This window comes from Molothrus aeneus, chromosome 6 (assembly GCF_037042795.1).
Source record: "Molothrus aeneus isolate 106 chromosome 6, BPBGC_Maene_1.0, whole genome shotgun sequence".
Lineage (NCBI taxonomy): Eukaryota > Metazoa > Chordata > Aves > Passeriformes > Icteridae > Molothrus > Molothrus aeneus.
The window spans coordinates 28,997,946-29,024,306 of record NC_089651.1 but is presented as its reverse complement, the minus strand read 5'-3'; the positions used below and the strand labels follow the sequence as shown (position 1 = coordinate 29,024,306).

The 26,361-nt window shown below is 42.4% G+C and overlaps 1 protein-coding gene across 2 annotated transcripts in view; it reads left to right on the top strand.

Annotated features, from left to right (window-relative positions):
- The window catches only part of SUSD6 (sushi domain containing 6), a 93,378-nt gene that overhangs the window by 35,516 nt on the left and 31,501 nt on the right, over positions 1-26,361 (top strand). For both annotated transcript variants that reach the window (XM_066551842.1, XM_066551843.1), the window contains 2 exons: positions 10,745-10,932; positions 15,358-15,387. In XM_066551842.1, the coding sequence (XP_066407939.1) occupies positions 10,812-10,932; positions 15,358-15,387 (151 nt within the window). In that variant the 5' untranslated portion in view covers positions 10,745-10,811. The remainder of the gene's footprint in view (positions 1-10,744; positions 10,933-15,357; positions 15,388-26,361) is intronic.

The window sequence follows — 26,361 nt, the reverse complement described above, 5'->3', positions numbered from 1 at the left end:
GTCTTCCTTTAAAGGCAGTTGAAACTGGAGTTGCTGAGCTTTTCCCATGAGGCTGGGTAGAGGTCACTGGTCACATTCACTAGAATGTTTTTTCTTGAGAAATAGTTTTATGGCTTCAGTGTACTCACGGAGGGTACTTGGAGACACCTCAAAAACCCCAAGCAAAGCAGGGAGTGACCTGCTTCCCAAGTGGATATACTGTTCACTTAGCTGCTGGTTGCTTGACATACTTATTCCTTACCTTCAGATAGCAGAGAGTTAAATATTCCTCCTCTAAAATGCACTTTTTAGAGGGAATGGGGAAGGATCTTCCACTTTTCAGGTCTGTGTGTGCAAGAGGAGCAAGGCATGGAGGTGTCTGGGACAGCATGTGTGGAATCTTTCATGTTCATGTGTGCAGCCTGTTGACATTTGAATACAAGTATGCTGGACAAGTAAAAAAAAAAGTAGAAATCCAAAAGACTCCATAATCTGTCTTCTTGCTTGTGTTTCATGGATGCTTGCCTGGTAGCTGGCCCATTCAGGTGTGGAGGACTGTGCCTGGAGCCAGGAGGCAGGCAGCACCTGGGAGTGGTGTGCTTGGCTGAGGGAGAAGGGCAGGGAAGCAAGTGCTCAGGTCAATAGCAGGATGCTTTACATCTGCGTTCTGTCCCTGGTGGAAAGGTGTTGCCTGTGGCTTTATCCAGAGTTTGTCTTCACACATTCTGAGTATTGGGAGGGAATATGATCTTTGGAAGGGTTTTCCCTAGAGTTTTGAGGTAGACTAAACAAAGCCTAGCTGTGCTTTTGGAGTCCTAGGTGGTCTAGCAAAACAGCCGAAGTGAGGCATAGAAGATTAAATAACCTGTATGCTCTGACTTCTGGGTGTATCCCCTGACCTAGCACGGGCATGTGCGTGGCTCTTGCTTGTGTGCAGCACCACTTTGCAGCCCTGCACAAAGCTGTAACATTTATTGCTGAGCATTTTGCTGACTCTTGCTGTTCTGCCTTGTGTAACTTTCCCCTCTCTTTTGGCTTTGATTTCATTTGCCTGCCTCTAACTCTAATAAGACTGTTACCTTTGGCTATTTTGGAGCACTCTCACCCAGCTTTCTGGCTTTTAATCTGCATGGAAACCATGATGCTGGATCCATGATTTAAGGGAATGATTTCGATATAGAGTATCTTTATCTATAGTAAATGATTTTTTCCACACTTCAATGTGGATTGAAAATGGAGATGGTTTTAGGAGCAAGAAGCCTGTACAATTTCTTGGCCCAGCATAGTGGGCTGCTTGCTTAAGCCAGAGAGTGCTTTCAGACACTTCAGTCCTTGGCAGCAAATCTGAGGTGGGAGTGTTTCCTCAGCTGCTGCTTCCACTGGCCCCAGAGCTGACCTTGTGCAAGGGCCCAGTTTCTCCCAGAAGTTCCCAAAAATTTCATTACTGTTGCAAAGGGGATGTTTAGCTGCGAGGTGGGTGTGGGAGCAGCAGCATGGGGGTGTCTGTTCACTCAGGAGCAAGGGTCATCCTCCATCCTGGGTAGCCTGTAAGTGTGGAGGGACAACCCCAGCTTGCTCTGCAAAGGGGAGATGCTGATGGACAAGAGGTGGCCTAGACTGCAGGTCAGTAAAGGGTGAGAAACCATTCCTACTATATGAACAAGGTGCTGAGAGCTGCTAGATGAGCAGCTACTCTCAGGCAGTGTTCCTTCGCTGCCTCTGGATCCTTTGCTTAACATTTTGTTTGAGTTTGATGACAGCTTGACAGAGGCCCCTCCCTGGGCAGTGGAGGAATGGGGATCCCTCTGACACTTAGAGGGTGGTGCAGAAGACTGGCTGTGCTCCCTCCTCTGCTGCAGACCAGAGGATCCTGTGTCCCACTTCCAGACTACCCTAGTTCCAGCTAACAGTGACTTATTTTTTTAAATATTTTTTCCTCTGCTAGCCGTGCTTTGTAAAGTCTAAATGTCACTGAGTCAGGTGAGGAAGAAATTGAAGCTTTAAACTGACCTTCTATTGAGGTACAACTTTATTTATGAAAAGTTTTATTCTGCAAACTCTTACTTCTCTACACTTCTTTCTGGCATGCTTCTCTCCCACCCCAATTTGATGGTGGAAATCTTTAACACAAAATCTAAATCTTTAACACACCATCTTTGTATGATGGTTGTAGGTCTCAGATGATGGTTTGGTACTCTGCTGGTAAGGGATCTATCCCGAGGATTCTGCTTGGAGCACTTAGCCTCATCATGGTGTGTGTATGTCCCCTTGTGACATGTAATAAGCCATTATCCTTCTTGGAGTGTCTGTCTGACTTGATTATTCTAGCTTGTGCTGCTCAAATCAGAATGTAATTGCAACTGATCCCTTGTAAGAAAATCAAGTTAAGTGTAGCCTGTTGAAGGAAACTAATTAGAGGAAAAAAGACTCTGAGGGTCTTCTGCATAGTGATGTGTCTTCTCTGTGAGTAATTCTGGTAATTGTGAGGATGATTTAAAAGAAAGCAAACTGTCTGGGCTCCTTTTCCCCACCACCTCTTCTCTTGGTCCTATTGACTTTTGAAATTCGTTTATGTTAACTTGCCTGAAGTCCGAAATCTTCATGTAGATTGTTGGGGTGGAGTCTGTGTGGGCTGTGCCTGCTGCTGGTGAGGGTGCTCTGCTGGGGACCTGCCGGGAACACCGGCAGCAGGTCTGTGTGCAGGCACTGTGCTCATTGTCCTGTGCTCTGAATTGCAAGGGGATTGAAGGGGGATGCAAAATTTTTTCTTTTTTCATTGTACACTGGCAAGAGTGATGTGGCACTGTGGAATAAAACCTGCCCAGTGCCACTGGGATGGATGCCTGCCACAGTGAGGGGTTTGTGGCAGTACAAGTGCATCTGTGCTGTTAGCACAGTGCATCCCAAGAAGGAAAAGCAGTAAGAAACATCTAGCAACTTTACAGCTGCTAGAAAACAAAAGTAAAGAAAAATAGTGGGCTAATGGATGCAAAACCAAGCCACAGTGCTGAGACCTTTTGAAGGCCTGCCTTATCAAGACATATTTAAGTCATTCTCTTCTGTGTTAGAGTCCCAAATGCAGTCTTAAGGCCAAAACCAGAATTTAAAACTTTTTTGGTTTGGTCAATAATCTATCTTGTTGGAAGATTAAATTTTCAGAGGACTTAAGGGACAGTCTTATTTTTTGGTGTTTTTGTGTGTGTGTGTTTATCTCTGAAAAGATCTATGTGCTGGCGGACATTGAAACGTTAGGGATTTGTTAGCCTGGAATCTTCTGATACAACAACACATCTCTTGCTGAGAACCTTCTTTATCAGGTGGAATACAAATAACAGGCACTGTACAATATTTGCTGCCATTCCTTGAAAGTGGATGGTACTTCTGTATAGTGGATATTTTTATATCTGGGAAATACAATAATTTTAAACTTGAGTTGTGTCTCACAGCTGTGCTTTTAGGAATAAATGTAAGAGTTCCTTCATCTCCTAATATAGTTCCTTACTTAAATGTCAGACTGCTTCACTGAAGTTTATATTTAGAGGACTTTGATAGGAAAAAGACTTCCAAATGGATGTCCTCTCAAGTGGCTGTGCAACCTGGTGGTATTGCAGCTGCATGTATAGCAGACTGATGCTTTTAGCCTCATTAGTTGAAATGAAAGCGCAAGAAATGGTCAGGATAGGGAGAGGCATGTTCTAGTAGTGAGGGATTATAAAATAAGCCTTTACTGTACACAGGCTTTCATTCTCTGAAACAGATTAAGATAGCTGCATAAATGAGAATAACATCCTGGATATACAAGTGACCTTAGCAATCCAGTGCTTCTTTGTCAACCCTGTTACTGAAAGTAACATTTCAAGCTTGGATGTGGTTACAAGAAGTTCTGCCTTTGCACGGATTTTCTTTATTCTCCTTCCCTGAAGCCATTCCAGTTTACTGTGAGTTTTCTTTTTTAGGACTTATTATTTTTGGAAGGCATTCTGGAACATTTTGTGCATATGGTCCTCTGTAAATGTGCTGTTGTACTGATTAAAGCTGAAAGTATGAAACCTAGCTTTTCCGATGCAGTGCGGCAGGGGAAAAAATGCTGAAACAATGGTTTCTAAAGGGAATACTTTTCCAAATAAAGACATTTTAAAAAAACCCACAAACAACAAAAAAATCACCCAAAACCAAAACCGAGACAGATTGTGAGATATTTGTTTTCCACAATCTCTAGTTCCTCCCATAGATTGCATAGATGACAGTATGTTTAAAAAAAAATAATTCTTTAAAGCAGATCCGGCACTTTTTTTAAAAATAACTGTTTTCTTTTCATTCACTGTTGACATGATCCCACTGCTATAAGCATTTTTGTAATAGTACAGAAATCTGCAGTACATAGGAGTTGTGTGCATTAACCTAACTCTTTCACTGCTCCTCTGCAGCTCTGTTTTTCTTCTTACTGGTTCCTGGAAGTTCACAGCCTGCCCATAACTTCTTCCTTATTTGGAAGGACAATGGATTTTGATCTCTTATCTTCCTCTTCCCAAGTAAAGCAGAAAAAATTTCCAGTGAAATTCTGTTACTGTAACGAAAACATCTTAAAATCTGGGGAGCTAATGATATTTAGGGCTTTCTCTTGGGCTTACCAAAGCAAGGAAACTTGGATTTTTTTTTTTATTAAAATAATACAATTGGAATCTTCTGTGAATGTGTCAGACATGTCATGACAACCACAGTACAGGGAAATGGGGAAGGATCACACAATACTGAGACTGTTTCCGGTATTTTGTTTCTCATTCTGTTTCTAAAAGTATGAGTGCTGTTTGTAAGAATGAAAACCGAGCCATGCTTGGCAGTTGTTAATCCACACTGACTTGAGCATTTCCATCATTCAGTGGACAGTGAAAGGTACTGAATACCACCCCTTTTCCCCTTGGTAATCTTGCACCTCTTCTTGGGAAGCACACACCTTGGAAAGTGTTCCTTCCTTGTTACTTACCTTTAAAAGGAGTGTTGGAGTTGAAGCTTGTTTGGTCCCCGCAGGAGTATCTTTGAAGCTGCTGTCCATTGCTTTGGGCTGCAGCAGGGAGGAAGCTGGTATACAAAGGCTTGCACCCAGCATGGAAGGGGAGTAGCTGGAGGAAGTGCTCCTTGCAATCAGCCCACAGGAAAATATGCTTGGCTAACCTCAGAATGGTTAGAGGAGCATCAAGTGAGATAAGGAGGCAAACAAGGGAGGGGTACAAAAGCATGATCTAGGTGCCAAAAGGACTTTAGCCTGTGACAGGAAGGGTAGAGAGGAGGAAGCTGGGCAGTAGGCTGTGCAAATTGGTGAATCTTGCAGGTTTATTCACTTGAGGTAGGAATATTGGTGTGACTTTATCAGTTGTAAGGTACTAATTATCCAGTAGTGAAAAATCCAGTTCCTTGGCTTAAAGCTTGGGTGTGCCTTAGTGAGTCTGTGGAGAATTTGGTACTTGCCATTTATCAGAGATGAAAATGGAATTTCAGAGTTCACCCTGTCCAGCAGGCTTCTTTCTGTGCAAACTCCAATGCTCTCTCTTGAAAATGGAAGTTGTGCATCACCAATTGTTGGTTTAGTTCGTTGGGATTTTTTTTTTTATTTAACATTTTAAAATTTAAAAGAAATATTCTAGAAACCTTTGTGGGAGAGAGCAGGTAAAAGCTAAATCAAAACAATTCTATGAAAGAAATAGCCAAATGTGAAGGTCATAGGCCAAACCCTCGGTGCAGTTGGAGAATGAGGAAGGAAATCCAACTATTCAGATTCCACTTCAGCAGTGGGGTTGTTTGCAGTAGGGTGTGTACTGATTCCAATGTCCAGAATAAGCAGCTTGGTTCTTCTTTATAGCAGGGAATATGTGCAGTTTGCCTATCTGCTTTATGCTGTGACTGTGCTATGCAGAAACCTGCCTTTTTATAATTCAAATATGAAGGTGTAAAATGAAGTTACCAAACACATCATCTGGTTACTGGACAGGAGGAGTGTTACATGTTGTTTGGCTTTTCATATTTCCTCCTTTCCTCTTCCACCTTTTCCGATTATCCTGAATAATTGAAAGTTGGCTGTGCTGAAAAGTCAGATTATTAAGAATTTTCTGAACTGCCTGCAGGTAACTTCAAAGGCTTTCATTTTTTCCTTTGTCCCTAACTTAAACTGAATAGTGTAATTGAATTGTGATGCTATTCCTAAATGTTAAAAACACAATTCTGTTTTTAAAAGCTTTCAACTAAACTGGTTTAACCACAGAAAGTAAGTGGAATGAAGGATTTCTTTCCTCTGCTGTCACTTGGACTTGATTTTTCTGTATTTTTTTTAAATTTAGCAGCCAAGAGGATGACTTTTTTTGCTTTAAAGCTTAGCTGCTCTTTGAAAGCAGGCAAAATAAGGATACAACAAAACCAGCAACTAAGGGTGAAGGTTAAATCCTCTAAACCACACTGCTTACATTAGACTCCACTTGCAGCGTGACCATGAGGCAAGAACAACACTTGTGCTTAGCTTTTCAAAAGCTGTGCTGTGCACACCCATCACTCATGCCACTGCTAAGATCTTTGCTGTGTGCATTCAAGAGTTAGCAAACAATGTCTGAGTATTATTCTGTGAAGGGGAAATCATGTGGATAAAATAGAGATTTCTTACGTGCATGAGGGTAGCTAATTTTCTTTTGCTAAGTTTCAAGTATGGTATTTAAAAGCAAGCCAGTAGCATTCCAAACATTCTGAACACTTCCCTAAATAAACTTTGAAGAATTCAGGTTGAAGACCTGTTTTCCAACAACAGTGACACAGGACATAACTGTGCCAGGCATTTTGAGCAACTAGAGAGCTTCAGACTGTCCAGTCTCTGGTTGTCCAGAGCATGTCCTGAGCATATGACCTTCCAAAGAATGCTTTTTCCCTGTGGACCTAGGAATCCTTCTGTGACAAAATAAGAAAAATAAGAAAATTAAGTCGTAATCCTGTGAAAATTTGCACATGCTTACAAAGGAATCTTGGATCAAGGGATATGAGTTGGCAGCTTCTGAAGGTCTGGAAGATAAATGGCAAAAGTCCCCAAAGAGCTTATCTTAAAGAGAGTTCCTGCTATATATAAGTGTGTCATCTTTGGAAAGGGCTGCTGGTGGTGTAAGAGCAAGCAGGGGGTCTGGCCTGCATGGTTTCAGTGGGAGTTGATGTCTGCTTGAGGACGTCATGTAGAAGCAAACTGCTGTTCCCTGTGCAGGCTGGGCTGGCCATGCTACCAGGGGGACTCTTGCTGAAGCATTGCTGGGAAGCTTGCTTGATGCCAAGACTTGAAGAAAGAGCTGGAGATGTCCCTAAGCTGGGAGCAATGGGTACTTCTTCACTTGTTCATAGTATTCCCTAAGAGGGTGTGTGACTATTGACTTTGTAGATATAGAGGATGGCTTATTGTCTTATCCATATTTAGTAGGTGTTTTTCAAGGTTCACATTATAAAGAAAGCAAAAAATCCTCCACCTTTATTGACTGATATACTTTCAACAGAGAAAAATCTCCTCCACTCCTTACTGTGTTTATGGGTACTGCTGGCTGTACTGAATATTATCTTTGTAAATATCTTTGTTTAAACTTCATCCTTACATAACCCTTCAGCCTAGGCTGTGGCATGTGAAATGGGTCTGAAATGTCCTTCCTCTTCATACTTGTGTCACTGTCAGCTTCTGCCTTACTGGTCTTAGTATCCATTAAAGAAACCAGCCTGTTCCTTAGTGCTTTGTGTACACTTTGATTTTCCCAAACCCCTGAATTGTTAAGCTATGCCCCTAGGAGTATGTCTGACAAATGTGTGTGATCTATACTGCACTCCAGCTAACTTCAGGCAGAGGAGGCCTGAGGAGCTCTTATAAAAGCTGCTTCTCCCTGAGCTGTAGGTATAAGGAGTGTGCTAAAACAACAGTCAATTTTCAGAGAATTGAATGTTTGTCTAAATAGCCTTAAAATCAGCTTGCCTCTGGGAAAAAAAGGATAGTTTCTTATCTAGTCAGAACCTCTCTTTTCTAATTTTGCCAGGGAACAGTCAAGGCTGGGAACAAGTTTTGTAACTTGACTGAAGCCCAAAGGGAGGATCCTCACAATCAGTACCTGTACCCCATGTCTCCTAAGAATCCTGAGGGGTTTGTCTATGCTGGCACCCACTGAATGGGCTGGCTACCCTTGTGTCTCCTTCAAATCCACATCAAACTAGATCAGCTTAGTGGGATGTTTCTGTAGCACCATCAATTTACAGCATTCCTGGAGTGGCAGCCCCAGGCCTGCAATAGACAGGATATGTGGTAACCTGGGATTCCAGTGACTTGGTAGCTAAAAAGAGGTGTGGAAACCATATCTAATTTTAAAAGAAAGGAGAAAAACAGTTCTGTGCTTTGGAGCAATCTGTTAGTGAATCAAGGATAAGCAATAAATGATTACCTCTGAAGATATTCTTGTTTTAGATATTTCTAACTTGTTTGCTGTTCAGAGACCAGAACTGCCCTGCTGACTCCTAGGTGCATTCTTTGGGGGAGGAAAATGCCTGTGGGGAAAGGTAGCACACCTCTCAGGTGGCTCAGCAAATTTTGTGATAATTGCATGCCCTCTTCCTACCTCTCCTGGCTGCTATCATGTCACCTGACATGCATTGTTCCAAGGGCAGGGAGGGCCACCTTTAAAAAATACTGTGGCAGTACTTTCAAAGGTTCTTATACTAATGAGGCCTCATTAAATTGGGATAGGGAGGACAGAGCTTTCTTGGTCTAATCAGAAGGGCATTTGTTGAAGATGGTGCACTGCTTTTTCAGAGCTGTAATTCTGTGTAGAGCAGTGACTCTTGTAGGAGAGCAGCCATCTGTTGGCCTGGAGGATAGACTGGCCTCTTCTGACTGAATATGAACTTAGATGCCATGCAGGAGGCCTGACTTGAGAGGGCAGGGCAGATTAACAGATTACCTGGCTTGGCTTTCTTCACATGGAGTATTTTTTTTTCATTCCATGGTCTAATTGCTGCTGAAGGTATTCTAGCAGGTAAGTGAAAGTATCCTTATTCCCTTCTGCATGGTGGAAGTTTGCTGAACGAGCATTGGCTCCTTATTCATGGAATACATGAGAAATCTATAGGCTGTGCTACAGACATAGTGAGATAGATTCACTCCTCTCCCCCCCTCCAAATGAAGCAAGAAACAAAAGGGGTAGACAGAGTTTATTGTAGCAGCAGCTCCAATACACATTACACTTTGTCATCTCAAAATGACATTTCAAGGCAGGGTGTATGCAGACAAAGAATTTTTCTTTGAGAGAGATCCAAAAAGAAAGATGCAAATTTAAAGATAGCCCTTTTGTGAAGTATGGGCATAGTAGTGATGTAGAACTAAGGGAAAAACCCTCTTTTCACTAGAATGGCTGTCAGGTTTATTGACAAATCTACATATTCCCTTCCATAATGCATCTACTGTTTTGCCTGAATAATTGGAAATGTGAGTTGAGGCTGAGTCGTGTGTTTCTCTAGTCTGTGCTGGTGTATTGCTTTAATCTTGGAAGTACTCAAGGATCTGAAGGTTCTGCCTTCCCCAGTAGTAGGAGTGATAACCCAGATGTCCTGTTTGTCCTCACAAGGTACAAAAGAGTACAATACCTGCCTCTGCACTTCTCAGATCTCTTTGAGATTATCCAGCAGTTTTGAATTTCCTTGGGAAACCTGGCCAAATAAAAAATCTAATCTTCCTTCCATCTGCATATTCATTTAACTGAAGAAGCTGTGGCTGAATGGGGTTTTCCTCAGAATTAAAAGTATTCTTGTTATCAGGTGTAAAAACCATTAGTTTTGGCAAATTTGTTTTCACCCGAGAGCTTCAGATGTGTATTGAATAGCAGGATACAAGTATTGAAGTGTGTTTCCATGTGGGTGTTTTTTTGTTGTTTTATTTCATTGGTTGATTTGTTTTTCCAGGGTGTTTTTTGGTTGGTTGATCATTTGTTGGTGTGTTTACCATTAGAGGCCTTGCAGGTTAACACTACAGTAGGTTGGTGAAATGTGTTCTGCTGGGTCTTCATTAAAAGTAAGGGCTCAGTTTGTGCTTTCTCTGTTTCCCAGCTGTGCTTTGTGTGTTTGTGTACAAGGCTGTTTTTGCTGTGACAGTGCCTCAGAGGCTGCGGATGAATCCCTCAGTCCTCAGGTATGAGCAGTGTCACATCCTGCAGTTTTAATTGCTGTGCTCTGTCCTGTCAGGTCATTATACCTGAGGTTTGCAAGTTGTTTTACATTCCTCCTCACAAGTATGTGTTTGCCTGCTGGCTGCCTGTCAGCATTGCTGTGCCTCTCCAGGCACAGGAGAGGCTGCAGGAGCGTTTGATTGATTTATCCGACAGTCTGCTGTGTCTCAGAGACCCTCTGAAAAGTGGTGGGAGTGGAGGAAGACTGGCTCTCTTGAAGAATTTTTGAAACAAATCCTGCAGATGCTGTCCTCTGGGGCTGGCTTGAAAAGAAAAACTAAAATTAATTGTAAGCTAGGCAATCTTCACATTTGAAACATCAGTGAGTGAAAAGTTATGGTCTTTCTCTAATACAGCTCCTTTTAGTCTTTCCTGTGTAGAAGATTGCTTTTTCTGCTCCTGTTACCTTGAGAACTGTGAATACTTAGTAAGGTTCCTAAGTGCTAGAGCATGAAAAAGGTTTCTCTTTATTTTTAACTTTCCCTTCTCCCTCTCCAGATGTTGTAGGTGTTTGGCTCAACATTTTTTCTTGCTTTGTCTGTTTTTTTTAGACCAAGGTGCTCCTGATCAACCAGATCTTTCAGAAATTTTTTGAAAAGAAACCTTGGTGGGTGAAAGATGTGCCATGGAATGGTAGCATCAAAGAGCAACACAGGATCATCACTTGCCTTGACTGGCCATGGGCTATTTCGTCTGCTAGTTATCTTTGGTTCCTTTATCTTGGAAGCACAGTCCACAGGTAAGTGAAACCTTTATACATGCTGCAGGGAGGGGGAGGCACATCAGTTTGGAAGTGGCTGTATATTTTTAGGTGAAAACTGGTGATGGTTGATGTATTTGTACACATCTATCAGTACAGGAAAAATTCCATCACTACTTGCTGAGCAGAGCAGGAAGTGTCTGAACTGAATGAGTCTTGCATATTAGTAAATAAGTGCTTGTTCTTCATCCTCTACTTTTGATTCCCATGGGTTTTTTCCCCTCCATTCTCATCCCTTCACTGCAGCTGGGGACACTTGGGGTATCTCAAGAGCATGGACCGTGGTTTTGTTGAGTGAGATTCTCATGCGAGCAGTGTTATCTGTGTGCCTTGAAGCAACTGCTCATGTGAAGGGATAGAAGCAGAGATTGTGTCCAGCTCTTTTGCACAGCTGGTGAATCTGTTCAGTAGTTCTTTGTATGCTGTCTTCTGACCCCTTAACACTGCTACCTCTGCCCCTCTACTGGATCCTCTTTTCAGCTTAAGTTTTCTGTCTCGCCTCATCTTTTGATGTTTCTCAGATGGATGAGTGTTGTGAATAGTGTAAAAAGCAGTGGAATGGGATGATATGAAAAATGTCATCAGAGATGGGAGATCTGCCTCTTAGAAATAAGTGGAGGAAGGAAATGTACTGGATACTCAGAACGTAGTACATGATGTGAAGTATGTGCTTGGTTATCCAGGATACCCTGAAATATGTCTTCTTTTCGGACCAGCCATGATCTAGTTTTTGTCTGTAGAGAGATGTCTGGTCATAGGATACATGAGATGGAAGGAGGAACTTTGTTTGCTTTTGCAAGAGATTTGAAGGAGTTAATCCTAAAGATACAGATTTGACTTGAGCAGCTGTTGTAATATAGAGCATTAGCTTGCCTATGTAAAGAAAAACCTCAGTTCTTGACTTAACTCTAAAAAGTTCTATTTATTTGATATATCATGGCACCCAAGAATGTCATGTGACCAACATTCCTCAGCATCAGTGTGGTACAGCAGAATAAACATTAGCTGCCAGGTGCTGTCAAAGTTGAGGTGATCCTGTATGGAAAAGCTGGCTGGTGCTGAAAACTTCTGGAGGAGGAGTTGATTTCCTGTTACTATTCCTGGCTCTTTGAGTTGGAAGGGAGAGACTACTGAAATCAGATATCTCAGGATTATATGTCTTCCTGACCTGATTTTGGCCTTGTAGGTAATGAGGGGGTGGGGAAGACACCCTTAAGAACATGATAAATTGTCATTAATAGTTACTGACAGTGGGAAAGGGACAAGATATTTTTGGATCTGGGGTATCTATGTTTTTTTTCCTAGCCTTGCTGTTGTTGATGATAGTGTCACTGCCTCATTTCAGATGTAGGCCTGTCAGATATGCCATCTGAAGCCCCCATTAGGCACTGCAGCACCTTCAGCTGAGACTGCAATAAGTATGCAAATGCCTTGTGCTGCAGAGACTGCTGGATGGGGGAAAGCTGCCACAATACTGGCAATCCTTTTTAATATAATTTTTGAGACATCCAATCACATTACAAAAGCACTAGCTAGGCATGCCAGAAGACCCAAGAGTGATTCTGCATTTTGTTTCCTTTTCTGTGTTCTTTTTGCTTCAGGATCTGAAACCAGCTGTGGTGAACTGATCAAGGCAGATCATCAGCTAAATCCTGGCAGGATTATAGTGGTTAGGCAGGAACCATTTCCTGCAGGGGAAGTGAGAAAACAGCGGGGAGCCAGGATCATAGCAGAAGGCAAGACATGCAGGGGAAGAAATCCTGGGGAAGGGCTTGCTGAGGAGCGCTTCCATGTACAGTTTTTCTGAGACTGGGATGCAGCAACCCAAAAGGCAATTGCTGGGAGGGATGGGTGTGCTCAGTGATGCGTCATGGGCCGAGGGAGCTGCACCTGCAGCAGCATGCCAGCCATGAGTAACATTAATGAGCAAGTCAGCTGAGGAGCAGAGAGCCAGATGGAGAAACAAAGAGTACTGGCGAGGCGCTTGGAAAATCAGCTTTCCCTCCTCTTGGTGCCCAACCCCCTTGCCATCCTCACTTTATTACTTTGCAGAGCAAAGCCATTCAGAGCAAGCAGAGCAAAACGACGTTAATGTGGAGCAGGAGACTGTATTAAATCTCGTGGTGGTAATGCTTATCTTGAATGTGGAGCCAGTGTATCAAGCTCAAAATTGCTATAAAAGCTGAAGAATGTGCTCATAAAAAGACAAGCATGGAGACAATGCCTGGCTCAGCCCTGAGTAAGAAAGCAGAGCTTGTGATTCGTATGTATAAAACCATCTGAGGTATATTGTATTGCAGTCATTTTGCTGCTTAGAAATTCTATTGCTTAAGTTCCAGGAAGCTTAGAGACATATTCATGATCTGGGCAGGAAGATGTTCTCTTTGCCATGTGGTTAATGCAGAGAGCAGACTCATTTTCAGTCAGCAAGCATCTGCTCTGTCCTCTGGTAATAAATGGGTTTTATTTATGCATGGATTTTTAAGAAAAATCCTCAGCACTTTGTCTCAAACAGTCTATCCAAATATCCTCAAGTGCCATGAGATGAATATAAGTTGCTTAGTCACTAAACATACTGCAGAATTTGGGGAAACTGTTCCCTTTTCACAGGAAGATATGCATGTATATTTTAACACAAAACAAATGCAGCGTTTGGTAATAGGCAAGCAGTGAAGCTGTGTCAGAAGAGGAGGATTTATGGAAACTTGAGTGCTGCTCAGGAATATTTTTTGAGCTTTATCACTGTTGCAGTGTTTTTCCTTGTCTGGCAAGTTCTCCAAGATTAGTTGTGGGAAATAATGAAGGAATGAGCAAGCAAGGAGACTTGGAAAGTTCCTCAGTAATATTGAGACTTAGTTCTTCATCTTTTCTGTTTCTTTAAGGGTTCAACTGGAATGTAGCTAATAGCCAGGATGCTTAGTAGATAGAGATGGGGAGTTTTTAAAGCATTGGAGAAGAGCAGTGACAACCTTTTAATCTGCATTTCCACAGATAATGCTTCCCTATTTTTTCTTTGTTGCTGTGACTTTTGTAATTTTACCCCCTCTCCCTCCCATCTCTGTCCCTTAAGGCCTTGTATTTATATCTCATTCACAATGGTTCTCCTGCCTGGCCAGGCTATTTTTAGAAGAATGACAGTGGATCAGATTAAGTTGTTCATTAAATTTTAACATGTAGTCTGTAAAATACTCTGAAAGCTTCCTATGATTTATGTTCCAAATGTATAATCTCTCTTGGATTCATGACTGGCTCTGTCAGAAACCTATCAAAACAGGTTGGGCCTTTCATTATTGATAATAGCATCACCTGATCCTGGGAAATGCAAGTAAATGTGTTGGTAAAAGTATTAAACATCCTGAATTAAGCAAATATCAATACCCATAAAGGAAAGAGTGTAAATATTAACATTTAAAAATTAATAGTAAGGCAGACTCAGTGAATCGAAGTCCGTTTAGATTTAGACACAGTCTGATTTTTGTTGACTGCACGTGCAAAATGCTATAAAGTTAGCTCTTTAATTTTTAGGATTGCCATTAAAGTGATAAATTGAGCTTGAATAAACTGAAACAACTTCATTCCTGTGTGTTGTCTGTGACAAAAATGCAGCCAAACTGCTGCTTGCTGTTCTCAGGTTGTTTCAGTGCCAAGGTTATTCTGCACAGAAGCTCTTGGACACCGCTGCTATTTGTTTGCATTGCACAGAGCAGCTTGTTAGAGCACTCTCTGCTCATTGAGCAGATCCAGACTTGCTCCTATTCTCTGGGAATCTCTGTGAAGCAGAGCTTTCCTTTGTCTCTGATTGTGCAGCTGAAAGGAAGGCGTTTATACAGCTAGGGATGAATTCAATGGCCCTGAAAACAAGGACACTGTAGCGCTGGATGGCCAGACAGAAATGTGGAAAGTGTCATGAATGAGCAGATGATCTTGATTCTAACCTGTATGCTTCATGGAAGTGTGGGTTTGGAGGAATTGCAGTGTCAGCCCAAAGCAGGGTGGCTTTCTTTGTGGAGAGAAGGGGGAGCATTTTCAGGAGCAATTCCTCTTTCCAGTCCCTTTGTAGAGCTTAATAAGAGCAGAGTGATGTGGAAGAGCATGGTGAGGAGCTGCAGAATAATGGCCAGGCTGCAGAGATGGCTAGGAAGCAGATGCAGGTAGGTTCAGAATTAGACTATTCATATAATGATAATAATATTCACGCTGCTACACACACTGACCCAGGCAGTGTTACTTAAGTAAATGCCTTGAAGGGAGTAATAAGGATCTCAAGAAGCCACATAACTTTTTAAACTTTAACGAGTTCTAGTGGCTGAAGAATTAATTGAAGCTTTGTGATGTTTAGCCAACTGCTGGCTTAAACCATGATAGCATAAAAATAATGCTGAACTCTCCTTTTGTCTGTCTTAGGTTGGCTAAGCAAATCCAAAGGACCTGCATGTGAGTAAACTTACATTTATTGCTGTACTATGAGAAATGAGTGTGATATTTTACTGGTTAATATAAGTGTTTGTGAGCTAGGATTCCCATTATACTTTTTGTCGTGTTGCATAGGCTTGAGATTCATCTCTATGTCCCATTTTCATTTTTGACCCTTGGATTTGGGAATGACAGCTGCCCTCGGTTTAAGAGATGGAGATCAGCTTCCCATCTTTCACTGTGATTGGAAGGGATCCTTGTGCCTTCTACAGCATTTCACTTCAAATGACTCAAGAAAACAAATCAGAATAAATATTTCATTAAATGCAGAGACATGCTGCTTGTGAGAGTTTTGAGAGGCTGACAGAGTATTGAGAGGACAGGGAGGACACAGGCTGAAGTAAAAAAAAATTCATTTCCTTTAATCAAGAAAAAGGAACATCTCAGCATGATTCTTGATATATTCCATTGGATACTCCTGCTTTTCATTTCATGTGCTTGGAAAAAGTCTAAAGTCATTCCAGTGGCCATGTTATGAATGCATGCAATGTTATGGATGCATGCAACTTTGGAAGCAGTTGGGAAGCCTATTTGATTTCCTTATCTCTTCTAAATATATAAAATAAAATTTTCTGTACGTTTTTTGTTAAACTCTGAAATAGGATTTGTTTAGTCTGAACTTTTCCCCTCCTCTGAAAAAACCAAAAACTAAAAAAACCCCAAAACAACAAAAACCAAAAAAACAACCCAAAAAAACCCAAACAAAAAAAACCTCACCAAAAAAACCCTGAAAAAAACCACCACAGGAACAAAATCTGAGGGGAATGGATTAATGAAGAAGAATTTAAAGACATTGGAGGGGAATTTTGCTACCTACCAAATTTTGGTCTTCAGAAAGTGGGGGTTAAGAGAAGTGCTGATGGGATCTGAAACCTCTTTTTTTATTCACTGCTTCAATATTACTCCTGGCAAGAAATGCAGTATCACATACATATAATATTAAGGGGCTTTCAATTCTTGGCTTATGGTTGCTAGCAGGAAAATCAGCTGTTTTAGGAAAAACCTCAGGAGTTGTCTGGTCCAATTCATTGCGGATTCTTGGGTTAAAATGCAAAAGATGGAAACTGGTATGAGTTTCATTGTAGAGAGAAGCAGGAGGGGTGCTAAGTGCCATTTGTTCTTCAGGAGAAACTAGTTGTGAACTATAGTCCGGGTTCTGACTCATCATCATCATCCTGGTCCTCCTTGAGGACTGCTGCTGGCTAGTCTGAAGATACACATTTCTCTGTCTCTTCCTATTTTCACTCAGTCTTTTCCTTTTTATTTGCTAGAGGCAATCATTTGGGACAAGTTTGGGTTTTTCCCTAGTATTACAGGAAAACTCCTGCCAGTGGGATAGAAGAAAGTTTGCTTGTTTATCACCTTGTCCCAATTCCTTTCCTGCTTTCTCTCCCTTTTGAATCCTGCACTGGTTCCCAGGGCAGCTGAGGCACTATTTTTTAGAATATGTGGAATGTTTTTCATCTGTGCAACCCATGTCTGCCATTGCTTCTCCAGCCCTTACATCTAACTGAAGTAACACAAGTAGTTCCCATTTCCTGTTCATGCTGCCATCTGATAGTGATTCTGCCGTGGGGATGGCAGAGCAAGAAGTGCATTTGCTGTGGAACTGTGGCAAACTTCAGCCTGGGCTGTAACTGCAAATACTGCTGGGATAGCTGGTGTGTGGTATGTAAAGCTGTGGGTATAACCTCAGCATGCTGACATGGGTGGCAAGGAAGAAACAAGGAGTAGGGCAAAGTAGGAAACTGTAGATTGTTGAGTCTTCAACTTTTGTGGCCAAATCTGTCAAGGCTCTGCTAAACCTGGGAATCTGTGTCTAGTTGAGGCTTGGTAACAAGTTGCCAATAGTCCAGAGTGCAGATGATATTAAAGGCTCTTGAACAGCAAGCTCAGAAATGTTTGTACCTTTGTGAAAGTAATTGGAACAGGATTATGGCATTGTCACAAGAGGTTGTATATGTGCTTATCTTTGTGTGTTGGTCTGCATATAAAACCATGTTTTCCTTTTAATGAACTGAAACCTCTGGGGAGCATTCATCTTCCCCTGCAAACAGGAATTCCTGAGGCTCTGCTTCTGCAAAGTGTTGCACTGGAGTTGAAGGACTGCTTCCAGATGTTGTTAAGGAGATTTGAAGTAACCCCTTAGGTGTGGGGTTGCACAGATGAGTTACAGGATGTGCTTGGTGGGCTGGAGCGGGCTTGTTGCTAAACTGTTGAAGAATAAAATGAGCTTTTGGCCCAGCCTAGTACAGTGATCCTTTTATTATGGAATGGGAAGGGGAACTTTTGGATTTTTTGTACTGAGAAGAGTGCCTAATCTCAAGAGGTTATTGGGATGCTCCCTTATTTCTTGTGTACTTTGGCATGGCTGATGCTGGATGGAGATGTCTCCTGTGTTTCTTCTCTATAGGTTCAATGCTGTGAATGCAAAAATAAGTGTGTTTATCCATGTGGCATAGTAAGAAGCATTTCAGTGGGAGCACAAGCCAAAGAATTGAACAGTAGGGTAACAAAAGAGCATCTTGAAATCCTGTGGGCTCAGCATTTTAGGTCTAGCCAGTCATCTTAATTCAATTGGGAAAAATATTTCTTGTTCCAAAGCAAAAAAATACCATTACTGCTGCTTTTGAGATACATCTTTTACTTCATCAGTAAAGGGAAAAATATGTCTTACTTGAAAAATGTTGCCTTTCTGTAGAGTGAGATAAGCCCCTCTGGTGGATGTTGTCTTGAGTTTTCAGCCCACAGACAGGGACGGAACATGGTAAGCTTTGACACATGCAGAGTCATAATTAGAAAGTCGAATGCTGCTGCTGCATTTCTGGCTAGAAAGACCATTTTCAATGTCCTGATAAGAAGACCAACATGGTGTGTAAAGAATTTTGTGTCAGACATATCCTTAGACACTGATATAACTGTCCAGAAAGAGAGTAAAACTTTTTTGTGCTCTTACCAATGTTGTAAGGCAAATGGGGTTTGTAGGAAGGTGGTAGAAGAGATTGAACGTGAATGAGAATCAACAGAGAATAAAATTCTAGGAAGGAGAGGAGGGGGACAGGAGTGCAGCAAAACAGGAGAGTGACTGTTTCCAGGAGTGCAGTTGTCACAAAGATCCTAGTGGTTTATAAAGCAAATTAGTGGTTTGGTGGTTAAGTAGTGCAAATCCTAAAAGAAGGTAGTGTTTTATTGATGCAAGTAGATTAGAACAGTTGAGAATAGTATTGCCTTGGGAGGGAGAACTCTAGTAGAAAAATATGTGTTTATTTTTTAAGGGTCAGGTGTAGAGGAACCCTTTTTGTGAAGAAGATAAACTATTGAAGCTGCCTAACTCTAGATCCTTGTCAACACTCCTTGCTGATGATGATTCCTTCCAGGTGGTGTCTGTATGTCACTGTAAGTGTGGAATGAAATTATGTTAGGGTTGGGTAAGTGACTTCTAGTGCTGCCTTTATTCTGGACCACCAGCATGTTGGAGATTTAACCTCCAGGAGACTTAGCTGATACTGCAGAGACCTTTAGAAATGTGCTTCTGGTGTGTCATACAAAACTCACAGCTGTTGATATATCTCTGTCATGGGAGGAAAGAAATGTGGATTTCTAACAGTTTCCTTGTGCCCATTCCTCTTGTAACATTGGAACAGCTATCTTTGAAACTCAGAGCCCTGGGGATGCCCTTGCTGTGTAACCAGTCTCCAGCAGTTCAAGTTTTGGGCTGCTGGTGTGCTTTTGGAAAAGGAGCTGTACTGTACGAGTTGTGCTGAGCCATGCTTTGTGCTGCAGCCCATCTTCTCTTTTGCACAGGCAAAGTGTGTAAAGTATCTGTAATGCTCTATTATCCTAAAGCCAGTACTTCCCTTCTGTCCCTGGTTTTGCTTTCCTGAACAAAAGTAACAGTTGAATGCATCTGGAAGACAACCTTCAGGTTTCACTGTAAACCCTTTCTTTGGTGTAAAGATTTAGGTTGTAAGATACTAAGACAAGGTAAAATGTTTATCATTTGCCTGTTTGGGTTCAGCTGTCACTTTTCTCTCAAATGAGGAAATTACTAATTTTTCATATATAAGCTGAGAAATTTGAATATCATCACAACCTGCATGTGAATATCATCACAAGCTGAGTATGCCTTTAAGAGCAAGTCTTAGTGAAATCCATCAAGGTGGCAAGTTTGGTTTTTTACACTTTATTCTTTTAGTCCTCCAGTTCTTTGCCTTTCCCAGCAAACTAGTCTTGCTGCAAATGTTAATGCCATTAGCACAAAGCTGGGTTGACCTTTGAGCCTTCTCATTTTGAATCTCTTTATTTGCATTTACTTCTCAAATATTTAAATATTATTTTCGAGTTGACAGTTCGTGCTTTGATGGGGACTGTTTCCTCCATGGCATTTAGCAAGCTGGACTCCACTTCTGGAACAGTTGAGGGGAGATGTCCAGTGCTGGGAGAGCTGAGTTCTCTGTGGGTACAGGACCCTTATAAATTTTGGTCACTGGAGCGGTAGTGAAACCATAGAGGCAGATCACAAGCCGGGCAGGGCAGGCCCTGTTAGTGCACTTGTGCTGTGTGGGACAGTGGTGGCCCGATCGCTGCCTGCTGGCACCAGGCCATGCCTCTGCTGGGCAAACACTGGGAGTGCAGTGTGGGGGCTGTGCTGGAAGAGGTTAGCTCCTGGGGGATGTTCTGTCTCCCTGCCTGCTCTTGGCTCCCTGGAGAACTGACTGCCTCTTGGCACATGCCTCCAGCTGTGGAAACTCCTCAGGGCTAGAGCACCTTTTCAGAAAACTGGACTTTTTTGTTTGTTTTGTTGGGGTTTTTTGGCTTTGTTTTTTTGGTTTTTTGTTGTATGTTTTTCTGTCAGTATTGCCTTAATCATGTCTGCTCCCACTTTAACCAGGTCTTTTCTGCTTAAAGGTCATGAGCTGATCCTTTGTTTGAGTCCTTGGGTAGGCAGTGGTATGACTGCATGGGGGAAAAGGAACATTGCAGCCTGTCATCTAGGACACAGGTAGGGCTGCTTTTAGCATCCTTGGTTCTTGCTGTTAGTAAAACAAAGAGGGATTGGTATAAGCTGCTATAACTAGGGGTGTTGTGAAAAGATTCATTCTCTGACTACAGTCAAGGTGAGCAAATTCATAGCTATTTTACTGCATACCTCTGGCCAGTTGTCTGAGGCGGGTCAGGAGTATTTCATGCTTGGCTGCATTGGCTGCCATGAAGGGATTTGAGAGGATGAAAATTAATGTCTGTTCTACATCCTCTGACAGCCAAAAGCATCTTATCATTAAGTCTGTTTCCATCCGCTCAACTCTTGACTTAATTAGTTGCTTCAGATGGAGGAAATTTTTCTCCTGACTTTCGTTAGTAGCACCAAGGGAGGATGCCTGCAGAATCTGAGCTTTTGTGGTTTTATTTCTAAAAAGCTGCCACTGAACCCAGAGTTTCAAACCTGCTTGCCAGCATATACTGTGCACAAATGAAACCAAACACATCTCTCTTTCCAGAAGGGTCTATCACCTTTCTTCTTTCTGCAGCAGTAGAGGTTGGCCTCCTCATTAAATGCAGATACTTCTCTATAGGTAAGAGTTAAAACACCTAAGCAGGAGTGGGATGAGGGGCTCTTACGTATTTCATAGACTCATAGAATATGCTGAGTTGGAAGAGATTCATCAGGAACATTAAGTCCAACTCCCAGCCCTGCGCAGAACACCCCAAGAGTCACACAAGTGCCTGAGAGCCTTGTCCAAATGCTTCTTGAACTCTCTCAGGCTTAGTACTGTGACCACTTCACTGAGGAGCCTGTTCCACTGCCCAAACACCCTTTTGAAAAACTTTTTCCTGATATCCAACCTAAACCTCCCCTGACACAACTTCATGTCATTTTCTCAAGTCCTGTCACTGGTCACGAGAGTGAAGAGATTGGTGCCTGCACCTCCATTTCCCCTTGTGAAGATGCTGAAGACCACAATGAGGTCTCCCCTCAGTCTCCTGCAGGCTGAACAGACCAAGTGACCTCAGCTGCTCCTCACATGGCTTCCCCTCCAGACCCTTCACCATCCTCATGGCCCTTCTTTGGACACTCTCTAGTAGCTTAATAGCTTTTTTATATTGTGGTGCCCAAAACTGCATACAGAACTGGAGGTGAGGCCACAGCAGTGCAGAGCAGAGCAGGACGATCTCCTGCTTTGACTGTGGGGTTAGGGTAGCTTCACCCACTGTCACGGTGAAGTGGGAATTGCTGTAAATGCAGCAGTGTTTGTGAATGGCAAATGTTTCAGTCTGTAGTTTGCTTTTCCAGTTTACCTGTATTCCACCTGGTGTGAAACTTAGCTTGATTTACTTCTCAGGCATTGTGGTGGTGATCTCTTTTTTCATACAGTGGGTGATGGTAGGAAATGGTAAGTTACAGGAAACATTTTTGCAGTAAATCCTGTAGTATTTATAACAGAATCATCACTTGAAGTTGGTTTTCCGTGAATGGTATCAGAGGTAATGAAAACTGAATTGAAAACAAAACTAGAAAGCCCTCTGGTAACCATCTGTCAGTTGTTAAATATCATGTGATGGCAAGATGAAACTTGTGGTGCCTGGTGTGATCTCCAATCTCATCACAGCAAATACTTCCAGTTGCTTTTGCTGGGCAAGTTGACTGTTTCCTGTCCCTTTGGAGTAGTTTTCTCCATGGGAGGGATTTCCTCCCAAGGCTGAGCTGATTCCCCGGGTGGAAGGATAGATGTACTTATGCTGATTAGTTTATTTGAGCCGTGCTCTCCTGCACTGCTATGTGCTGTGCCCAGTTTAATGACCAGCTGTAATGATTTTTACTGTTGTGCAGCTGTTTAGCAGTAGCAAGAGAGCAGTTGGGGACCTTTTGCTTTGTCTTGTTTCAAGTCTTCCCCGAGCCCATCTTTGTTGTGGCATCAGCAAGCACAAGGCTGCAGCACACGGCTGCTGCGCCCCGGCCCGCACGCATCAATTCATCAGCTTGATCTTTGCACCCCTGCTCCTCGGGAGGGTCGGATGGCAGCTGCAGCTCCTGTCAAGCATGATGCCGGGCAGGGAGCTTGGGGGAGGAGAGTTACAAAAGGCTCAGTTTAAATCATCTGTGTAAGGGCGCAGCAGAAGCTCTGTCATTCAGGCCCCATGCTTGTCTTCTGGTGCTATGGTTGTAATGACATTAGCATTTCAAAAAGGGGATTACCACAACCCCCGGGTTCTGAGGGGAGGCTATTTTGGCTGTTACTTGAAATGCTGCTTTCTGGTTACCTCGGTCGTTTCCCCCCCCATCCCCCGTAGATCCTGAAGGGTTGATGCCATGTTAAAAGTGGGTTGTTGTTGTTGCAAGGAAGCTGGTTGTTTATTGGCCTAAATGTGAGCTGGCAGATATAAGGTTGTTTCTGATAGCATTCTTTCTTACTGATTTGGAGTGACTGCCTGATTTCCTGATGGAAAAGTTAAAGGGTCTGTGTTGTGATCATAGCTCTGTGCTAGAGAGAGCTATCCTGTAGTCATGCTTACAGGAAGAAGTTACATTATACTAGTTTGTCTTGTGTATTTCAACTGAAGGAAATGGGCAGCACATGCATCCTATTAATTGTCTGCCTTCCACTCATCTTGTGTCATGAAAAAATCCTTTCTGTGCCCAGGCACAGGATTTCAGGGTGGTTCCTTGGGAAGTGATTGTATTTTTATAAGGTCTTGTTTAGCAACAAAAATTATTTTGTGAAACTTAGCTCCTGACTCTTGCAATTCTGTTGCATTACCCTCACCTCTGATCAATATTCAGTTGATTGTTTTTCACTAAGTTCATTTACCCTTTGTGATCTTAGTTGTGCTGGAAACTTGCATTAAGGCTCTAAAAATACTGGACTCTGGTGGAAAATCAATGTGGTTGCTACTTCCTCTCCAGTTCCATTTGCTATAGAAATGGCAGGTTGGGACAGACAGATTGGTTGACAGTCCCTGGGGAGCAGAACAAAGGGAACTGCCTTCTTTGCCTGTCAGGGTGAGGCAGGACTGCTTTGTACAATCTCTCCAAACGCGCGAGCCCTAAAATTATTAAGTGGCCCTCAGTGTCCAAAACAGAAACCCTTACCCTGACTGAGTACACTTGGAGGGTGTGCAGCAGGAAATGCTGGTGGTTGCCTGGAGCTCTGTCTGGAGCAGTACTGCCAGTGCTGTGTGTATTGTACTGTTGAACAGGCAGAGAAAGGTGTGTATTTGTTTTATAGGTAGGCTGAAGTGTTCACAGGCCTTAATCTCTGGTGTGTGCCCATGAGGACTTGTCTTGCATGTTCACATAGGATGTAGTTCAGCAAGTGGCTGTGCAAAGCAGTGCTGAGGTGTCCCTTGCTCTGGGGGCCTTCTCCCATGACTCATGGCTCCTGCACAGCTGTGGCTCTTCCTGAGGGAGATGGCAGGCCTGGGCCAGAGATAAGCCCTCCTTCTGGGAACCAGAGAGGAGCAGGAGTAGTTTCCTCTGTAAACACAATACAGGGTATTTGGTGTGCTGAGAAAAGGAGGCATTTAACTTATCTGTGTGAAAACAGGAGCTGTGGAAGGCCTCCCAGTAGTGTGGTGGCTGCTGACAATGTGTGCGTGCTTATTCCGTGTATTTCAAGCTCTGCCCATCTCCAGGCATGTTCTAATCTGCGTATTTCCGTGGAGGGCACTTCTGTCTATAAACTTCACCAAAGATGGAGTTTCTTAAACATCAGGTGTTCAATTGAAACTGCACAGAGGAAAGGTGGAGCTTCTGGGCGCCCTGTGCTGGACAGAAAGCTGTGGTTGGTCTGTCTTGTCCTCTCCTTTTTCCTGTTTCTGCAGATGCAGCAGCACACACGGCTATGCAAAGCGCCCAGCTGTCTCATGGGGAAGTTAGTCACTGAGCTGCTGTGCTACCAGCTCTAGGTTTTTGGATTTACAGTTCAGCTTAGCTCCTGTGCACCTACATGTGTCTGGTCTTGGGATGTGTGAGCTTCTGCATCCTCTTTTCCAAACTCCTTTTCTGGTAGTGATGCTAGAAATGAAATATGCTGTATCATTGTGGAAGCAGGCTGCAGAAAAAGGAAAACTGTAAATCTGAATCCTGTGAACTAAAAACCAAAGAACTAAAGAATGCAAGAAGCAACAAACAGCCTTGTTTCTGAGAGGCTGATGAAGTTTCATGTTTACTGTGGGGAAAACCCTCTTATTCTTTTTGATTTCAGGGCAATTACTGTTTTAAGGCTTGCAAAAGAAAGATAAGGACAGCAAAAACCCAAATGAATAAGCACTGGTCATAATATTTTGTGAGTTAAGAGCATTTATAATTATTATGGAGTAAGAGGAGGGGAAAGCATGAAGGAGAAAGTAGTTTTATTTCCCTTGCTCCCTGTTTGGATTAATGAATTTAATTACTTGGAAATAGCTAGTAGCAAACTTGTGGCTTTTTTCAAATGTACTTCTTACAAGACTGCAAATTTTAATAGAGGAGGCAATTCAGTAAAAATAATTGAAGACATGAGACCTTAACCACTATATCCCTCATTGCAAGTGCTCTGTGTCAGATGTTGAGAACTGAATTAATTTGCCTCTGATGTATTGAGGGGGAGAAACCGGGACAATATACGATGCAATTCTAGATGCAGGGAAGCAAGTGAGGTACTGATTTTTAAATAGATCCTTATAAAAATAAAGTTGTTCTTTCTTTTGTTCCTGTCAGAAAAAAAAATACGGAAAGGAAATGGCTATACCAAGTAATAGGATTCTGTGTAACAAGCAGCAAGAGTGGATGAGGTGGGAGAAAGGAGATGGGGCAGATTGCCAGGAAAGGGTCTTAGCACAATAAATAAAGCACGTGTCAGAAATTTCTCTCTTCTTGATGGTATAGTTTAGATTCCACTAAATTGTTTGTTCTTTTGTCAGCTTGAACAGGTCTTTATAAAGTGATATAGCAGCTAAGCAAGTAAATAGCAAAGAAAAACAGTAGTGCATCTTCTTTAAATTAGGAAGATACATGGTGGGATGGCTCTGATGTCAGGTACATTACCATCAAATGAAATTTTCCAAAGTGCTTGTGTCCCACTGGTAATCGCTAGGGAGAGGATGTCTCAAATCATGCAAATGCTGCTGAAAATTTTGCTCAGTGTGTTTAACAATCTGAAAGAGTGATTTAGTATTCTGCTGCTTAAGTTTGTAGGCAGTATATTACTGAAGGAGAGCTGCAAAATTCCCATGACAACTGGGTAACATGAAATTACTCTAACAGAGCAACTAAGTAACATTTGGAAATCCATGAACAGGCACTGAAGCTGGCTTTCTCCAAAGGTTGCTTTGACCATAAGCAGACTGAGGAAGCATTTGAAAGAAGGCTTAAATCCATTTCCTTAAACAATTTGCAGTGATGGCAGTCTGTTCTGAGTTGTTTCAGGAAGACAGTGTAGTACTGTGTGCCTTTTCCTCTTGGTGTCTATGTATCCTCAGACAATACCATCTGCACCTATTTGCACCTATTGCAAAACCATCCTTGCTGTTCCTCTCAGCCACTGCAGCCCTGGAGATCTCCTTTACTGCAGTATGGCCCTGCCAGTGCAGGCATTTTGCACCTCTAGGCAGAAACTCACTATGATCTTGTTGCTCAAGGGGCTTGCTATGTTATGTTCCCGTTGCCATGAACCTTCCTTTTGACCATTTTTACTGAGGAGAGCAAGTCACTTGTTATGTCTAAATTTTCTATCTGCAGCCACATGACCTTCTGTCAGAATGGACTGTTATGGAAAAAACTGCTTTTCTGGGAGCTTTTTGCAGAGTCCAGACTGGAAATCTGTTGCCAGTACATGTGCTAGACTGGGATTAGAAGTTTCCAAGCAGTGGTCTTTGGAACACATAACATCAGCCCATGTAGTTTTTCCTGCCACATGATGACAGCTTCTTACTTTCAAGCTGCTCTAATTGTGTTAA